Below are 7,749 nucleotides of genomic sequence, written 5' to 3' on the forward strand. Positions count from 1 at the left end.
ACGATGAAAGTTTCTCTCTGTTTTCGTTGTTTCAGTTGGGTAAATAGACTCGTTGAAGTGTTTAAATGGAGCGGGTGTAGTTCAAAGAAGACCACCCTATTGGAAAATGAATTTATGAAGTTCTTCCCGAATTTCTTTTGGCTTCTACGTGACGTTACTATGTCGTTCAAGATTTCCAAAGACGGCGAGGATGTAGAAGTTGACTTCAAATATTACCTATTGGAAGAAGTAAGCGACGTATGACTTATATTATATTACAGTAAAATATTAGTCCCTTAACAGCAACAGTTATTCTGTCATTCTTAAGTTCGCCTACATTTAATAAGCATTAAACCCTGGCAAATTTAGGAGTATGAAATAGCAGGACAAACCTACCGCATAACCTCAAAAATTTAAAGTATATGTATCGGAATAGATAATCAAAGGTTTAAACTAAGACTTAGTACGTCTCCACCTGAATTCACAGGTGTTAAAACTACAGAAGGAAGACGATATGACCACAGCAAAGGTCAAGGAACTCAACAGTACTCGAAGAGCCATCTTAAAATCCTTTGCAGTGTTTGATGCAATGACGCTTCCCACGCCATCGACAGAAGCGTCAGTGTTAGAAGAATTGGGCAAAGGAAAGAATAGCAGGAGATTACATCAGGCTTTCCTTCAGAGCATCGATATTTTCATAAGCCGGTGTCGTACACTCATGAAACCAAAGAAGGCCTGGCCTTATGATGGCAACATAAACGGAAACCGTAAGAATATATTATCGTTCCTGATTATTGACTCTACTCTGCCTACTGGATATGTTTTTGCTCGTTAGTAATTTTGCTATATCCGGGCGTTGAAGAGGTACATATCCTGGTCGAAGAAAAAAATTAACATTCGCGATTTAATAGCCTGATATAATAAGCCTGGCCTTCAACGGTAGAAAAATTCAAATTACACATTTTAAAATTATTTCTCAAGATACCTTTGTATGACTCGGATGATAACTTTTTACGTATATTTTTAACCTACTTCACTATCTAGGGTTCCCTCTGCCTATCATCGACGTTATCTTCCTCTAACTGAGGGGGTTTTTTTGGAGAACATGGCAAACTGGTTCAGAACGCTCAGCTATTAGTTTTGTCTATTTTTGTCATGAGCCATTGCTTTTGCAGGAATATTTCTTCTTCTGAGTCACAGAGTAGGCATTCAGATAGTTTGTTATTTCCCTGTTAAGGTAGCGTTCTCTTCGAAAATGAAAGACAGTTAACCTTCGCTCAAACTTTCGTTAAGGAAATTTCAACATTCCGTAAGAAATAAACAACCCAAATCAGGGGTCACCGTGAGAAATTTGGTACCAGAGAAAAAAGTTACCCATATTTGAAATTCAAAATCGCTGCAACCTCTGTTTTTACTATATGTGGAAATATTTTTTTTTTGAAAAAACAAGACGGTGAAAGTATTTCTTACACCTAAGGCTTCAAAATGAGCCCCACAAATGGTACACCAAACAATATTTAGAAAACAAAACAAACAAACAAACAAACAAACAAACAAAACTGAGAGCAGCAGTACGTGTCCAGGTTTTCAGAGACTAAAATAATCAACGTGGATGACGTTGTCCAAAGTGTAATAGAAGCCCAGCTACAGCAAGTGGTCGATCTGGTGTTCACTGACTACCGTGATGATATGGATGAATATGCAAACGCAGCTATTCCTTGTCAGAACTACGAGATCACCAAAAAGCACAACGATTGTATGCATCAGGCAATGAGAAAATTCAAAGAAAATGCAAAATGCATAAATGATGCCAAAAGTCTTAATAAATACAGAGATGTATTAAAGGTAGGATTTTAAATAACACTGCAGTGTTTCTGTTGTTGTTGTTGTTGTCGTTACTGTTGATGCTGTTATTATTATTATTATTATTATTATTATTATTATTATTATTAAGGTTGTTGTTGTTGTTGTTGTTGTTTTTTGTTGTTGTTGATGATGATGATGGTGATGATGATGATGATGATGATGATGATGACGATAATGATGATTATATTATTATTTTTATTGTCTTGGTTGGTTATTTTTTGTGTTTAGTTCGAGATGCGTAACGACGATCATGGTACAGCAGGAATTTCATAACATGATAATTCTACCATAAAACCATTCCTTCATTTCCGTTTTGTATATAATCATGTGTCCCGTCTTAATCATTCCTAGGAAAAGCTTGTCCAATACAGTGACGGCGACGTCGTTGGTGGTTATTTACACAAAATACTGGACCAAAATGAAAAAAAGTCTGACAAATTTTGTAGACAGCTCGTTAACGAGCTGCTCCACGAGGTTTCGGAGCCTGGAAAGATATACAGTTTAAATGAACAATACAAGGAGAGGGCACGTGGTCCACAAATGTGGCATGTGTATAAAACTGTGCTGGCTGCTGTGAGTCTTTTTTATTTGTTTTATTTCTTTAATTGTATCCATTAGTGGTTTTCACTAAATGATTAGAATAATTGCATCAGAGATAAAGCTGTTTCCTCGTTTTGAAAATTTCAGTTTCCGATTTCCGTCAAGAAATATTCAAGTCGTTCGCTAAGCCAGGTATATTGTCAGAGAATGAGCACGTTCAGTGTTTCATGCCATCATAAAACATATATCAAATTCAATATACTATAGATTCTGATTAAGCAGTCATTGAGTTGTCGAAATAGCAGAGCTTGAAGTGACTTGGGTATTATGTAAATAAATACTTGACATTCTCCTTGCAAAAACTTCATATAGTTCTAAGAGTAAAAAGGTGACATTGTTCATTGTAGTCGGTCTTGTTTTATATTGAAATGACATTTTAAATCGCTGGTAAGACTAAAAAATGGTTTAATTGCTGGTGAGACAAAAACAGGATTATTTCCTATTGTGTTCCATGTGTTATCCTAAATCGACGATTTACATGTCTTGATAACTGACCCACTGTCTTGTAGAAAATAGAAGACATTTCACCGACAGGAATGAAGGAATGCACGTCCTCTGATGACAACGTTAATCCAGTAATGAGTGTCAGTGCAAGGGCTGCAGAAATAGAAAAAATGGTAAGTAGCAATAGATGAAAAGCACGTGACTTGATAATCAGATCAATAGAATTTTACATAGATGTTAAAACTCAGTTGAAAGCTTGAGATGTTTGCGAATGAGGTGTTGAAAAATTGTCATCACAGCGGTGACACATTTTAGTTGTTGTTTTGACAGGAAAAAGAGAAAACCAAAGAACAGATATTTACAATGAAGAAAGAGGAGAATAAAACAATTGAAGTTTTAGACAACTTTTATTTGTACCGCTTCAAAGTTTATTTTGCGAAAGGCAATTTCCGACAACAATATTCTTGTGCACATATATACATAATTGTACCGGAGTGACTACTTTGTGTGACAGATTTGTAAACGGCAAGACATCGGCTAAATATTGAACCTTGCTTCTAAACTGACAAAATCGTGTTAACACCTACCAACGTAAGCGTAGAAACTGCGAATGAGCTAGGGTTCTCCAGAAGACCCTGTAAGAAATTATCGCATCATTTTCATATAAACTTCATAATTATCATCAGAGTGAAATATTTAGCGATCAATGTAATCCATTCTTTAACAAATCAGAAAGCCATGATGGTTCAAGACAGTGATGATCAGCAGAAACAATTGGAAACCGATTTTGAAGAAAGAAGTGCCGCCATACTGGCCCAAATTGAGACACTCAGACGAACCCATCAGGCTTTGGTAGACGAACTGCAACGCGGTCTCGATAACATGAGAGAAGAGAAGAAAGTGAAACAAGAGGAGTTAACGAGGAAACAAGATGAAGTAATGCGGCAATCCTAATTTCATAATCGGAAACTGTTGATGAACGGTCATCCGTAATGTAAACTTAAACAGTACAAACCATTCATATCGAGTTTTAAGGGAAGTGTTTAAGGCTTATAATGTTTATAAAATAAATAATCTTTCTAAAGCGAAAATGCAATATACATCGTATGTATCATTATCCAAAATCATCTAAACAACATTTAGCCTTATGATTCAAAAATAATTATGTAAATCAGGATATGATGAAAATGTATTGACATATATGAGAAAACAGATTTGAACTTGTTGAAATACAAGTAACGATCTACCTCGAATAATATCGAAAAATATTGTATCTTGCAAGAGACCACTGGACGCGACTAATTGTGTTTTTGTCAATCATGTATTGTTTTTACGTTTGTAACATTATGTCATCGACGGAGGCAAGGTGGATGTGATTCCATGTACAAAGTTTGTGAATCTGTCTCGGTGCACCTGAATATTTTCGTCATTATATGATGTTTCTTTGTTAATATACTCGATCTATGTAGAAAAACAATGGGCAAGCTTAATATGATATTATATTAACAGGTCCACGGGAATCCACTGTATATGTTACATGATTGGCTCCTAGTACGCAAATATTTTGAGTGGCATTATAAGGTCTTCAGGAGTTTGTTTGTTCGGCAAACGTGCCTTTGAATGTAACTGTAAATTATGACTTTAACCGATGATTTTTTGGATAAAGGATGGTGGGTATGATTGCAGATTTTTATTTGTAAGAAACGTCAATATCATGATGCTATGAGAAAAGCCTCGAATTTGTAATCACAGTCTAGTTTGAATAGTCCACAGTTGCTTTACACACTATATTTTATGTAATACACTTTTCAATTCCCATTCTATATCGACTCTGCATATACCATGACAAATATTAGGGAACCAGCCTTAAAGTCCAATACAAATAGTCTTAAAATAGAAACAGAAACACCTTGACAATTGCGTGTTAAACATAACACAAATATTCTTTATAGTTTGTTACTGCAAGCAAGATTAAGTACAAGCTAGTATATTGACGCTTGTAAAACTCTCTGAAAGCTTGGAGTTTAGGAAATGAGTGATGTTTGATTATTCTGCGTTGTTGTTACAATGGCATTATTTTTTTTCGTGTATTGCAATGTATACCAGAGTTAATATTTCAATAATTGCAAATTAAAGTATTTCTTTGAAAAAATCAGAACAGATGTAAACAAAGTGTATTGCATCATCGTTATACAATAAGCAAATATCCGATCGGGAGTGAAATTGTTTCAGACCTTTACCCTCCACACTGCGAAAGGGACTTCAGCAGAGGAGGAGGCTCTGTCAATTTGTAGATTGAACTCGGCAACATGTGCAGCCAGTCGGTAAAGTAATATAGTTTACAAAATTCTCACAAAACAACGTTTCTTAAGCTGATATACAGATATTTACACATCATTCATTTTGATCCTATAATTTGGAGAGGAAAGTGAATCTGTTTGTACAACTATCCAGCCATTGGCAAATGCTGATAATGTGCGCTAACACTGAATTACGATTCCCACTACCCTCAAGTATCTATGGTCCACCGCTGCTCATTTCTCACAACATTTCAAGCTCGGCACTGATTTCTACCAACGATTGACACTGCTTACCTTCCAAAATCCTATCTGACAAGCATTCCCCTCCCTCTACCTCTTTTCAGTACCCCCTGCAAGAAATTCTCTCCTACCCACTGTTAAACTTGAAATTTCCTTTTTGTCCACAGTCCACTCACTGGTTAATTTTAACTTTACTCACTCGCTGTTAAGATCTGCACACGAATACCGCTTTGCTCGAATAGCTTTGTTGACTTCACCTGTTGGCACTGCTCAGGATATGTAGCATACTAGTAGTGACCTCTCTTAAATAATATTGCTCTCGTTAGTGTTTGTGAGGCACAAAGTGACACGGTAAGGTTCACCTCTGATACCCTAGATGACCCACGTTAACCTGAATTGTGTTTGGCCATGTGTAAGCTCACAGTTTTTCATGAATAGGTAAGCTAGTCTAACCTTGCTGACCTCAGTAGGATCCCGTGCTCTCATAAGCATGATATGCTTATCTAAATGCACAATCACCATGTTATATGGGTGTTGTCAAGTCAAGTGAACGCTCACAGTTTGTCCGGTATTTAAAGTGCATGTGACGGAGCTGCTGTAGGAAATATTGTTGAAATCAAATAAGAAAGATTTAAACATTGAATTTAAGCAGAGTCGCAATAGTCTTTCTTTCATTCCAATCAACCTTGACCAATATAGGGCGGCCAATGACCTTTTCTTAAGGATAAGTCCAACTTTCATGTGAACGAAACACCTGTCAATGACGGGTTCAGATGGTACAAATTATTTGTTGCTAATATTATCGATTGATTTAGAATTTAAGATCAAGTCCATTTACCAGTTCATCATATGGGAATCGATGGAGGCAAAAAGTGGATAAGCTCAACCGGTCGCAAGCTACAGTGGATATTTCCACCGGCAAGATTCATCAAGTCAGTCCGATAAATGCTCGGCTAAGTTGATCATTGCACGTTTGGAATATTTAATTCCAGTGAGGAAACATCGTACAATTGAGGCACCTTGCCTCTAAATATTATTTTAAGGTGTGTTTATACATTCAAACAAACGCTGACGTATATACTAAAAGCGTCTCTTTCATGGAAGAAATACCGTTTATAGTGAACCAAATTCAGGTCAATGATAGGTATGGCCATTTCAAATATCGCCATAGATAGCTCTGCAAATTATTTCATCGAATGTGCTTCTCACGAGACTGTTAATTTCACCGCGATTTGAATTTGCACGGCACTATCGGTTCTAGTAGCTTAACATAACATGACAATGAACGTTGACATGAAGTAGGACAAGTTTATACCAGGGTCAGTTTCGTGTTTCTGTAAGAAGATAATGTCGTGTTAAAAATGCATATGTCAGGAACATGCAACGTGCGCATGAAAAAAGGCATGCACAAACAATCCTTTCACGACGCATAATATAGGGTTTTACACTTCGACAATGCCGCTCTACATGTACTCTGCAAACGTGTCTGAAATCTTATATGGACATCATGGTGGAATTATTGAATCGTGTTTTATGTTCTTCTATAATTAGCAACTGTCAAACGAGTATTGGTATATGCCTTGGGAGATTCATGACAAGATTGTTCTGATATCGTTTATCAACTGCTGTATTCCGACCTCAAAATGATTAGAATGCGTTGTCGGTCATCGAATCATTACTATAAGTTACTGGTATTCTGTGTTTGGAGAATGAAATCCGAAATCCGAATCTCACGTACACCGGAGTGACATTCAGTGAAATCTTTATTAATATGCAAATGTTGTCGACGAATTCCTTAAGAGTCAATAGAACATTTGCGGTGACACAAATTTCTTTAAGGGCTAAATTCCGACCATCTGTAGGTATTAAGCTCCCTCTAGCTGTCGTAAATGCAGGCCTATTCATCTAATTGTTTTTTGATGGAATGCATGCAAAAAGAACAAAAGTACAGTTGTTACCAAACACTTCTCATTTTAGTGTGATCTTGCTCATCCACCTAGTAGCTTTTCTCAAACTGACTGGTGCTGACTAAGCCACATCGGTCTGTAGGCCACACCCATTTACTCAAGCATGTGACGTGATAACAGTGCATCTGACGAGGGAGAGTCTTGCCATGCAAACGTTGAATTGGCTTTTTAGCTGCCTTATCGGAGTAAGTAAAGGTTTTACTTTTCAGAACATCATCTACAATCATGATACAAGTACTTGTCATTCCGTTGATGAATAATGATGAATCGTCGTCGAATTATAGGGCTTTCGATTTGTTTGATTGCTGGACATGCTCAGTACAGGTAGGTACGCACAGCTTCTGACATGCACG

The 7,749-nt window shown here is 36.7% G+C and overlaps 1 protein-coding gene across 1 annotated transcript; it reads left to right on the forward strand.

The window, feature by feature from the left end:
- The first annotated feature begins 1,528 nt into the window (after positions 1-1,528).
- Positions 1,529-4,009, forward strand: LOC139126054 (uncharacterized). The gene is made up of 4 exons (XM_070692114.1): positions 1,529-1,824; positions 2,197-2,418; positions 2,955-3,062; positions 3,622-4,009. Exons 1-4 carry the CDS (start codon positions 1,669-1,671, stop codon positions 3,841-3,843), a joined length of 708 nt encoding a protein of 235 aa, XP_070548215.1. The 5' UTR covers positions 1,529-1,668; the 3' UTR covers positions 3,844-4,009.
- The last annotated feature ends 3,740 nt before the right edge of the window (positions 4,010-7,749 follow it).

Source organism: Ptychodera flava, assembly GCF_041260155.1.
Source record: "Ptychodera flava strain L36383 chromosome 3 unlocalized genomic scaffold, AS_Pfla_20210202 Scaffold_26__1_contigs__length_13983176_pilon, whole genome shotgun sequence".
NCBI classification, from domain to species: Eukaryota; Metazoa; Hemichordata; class Enteropneusta; family Ptychoderidae; genus Ptychodera; species Ptychodera flava.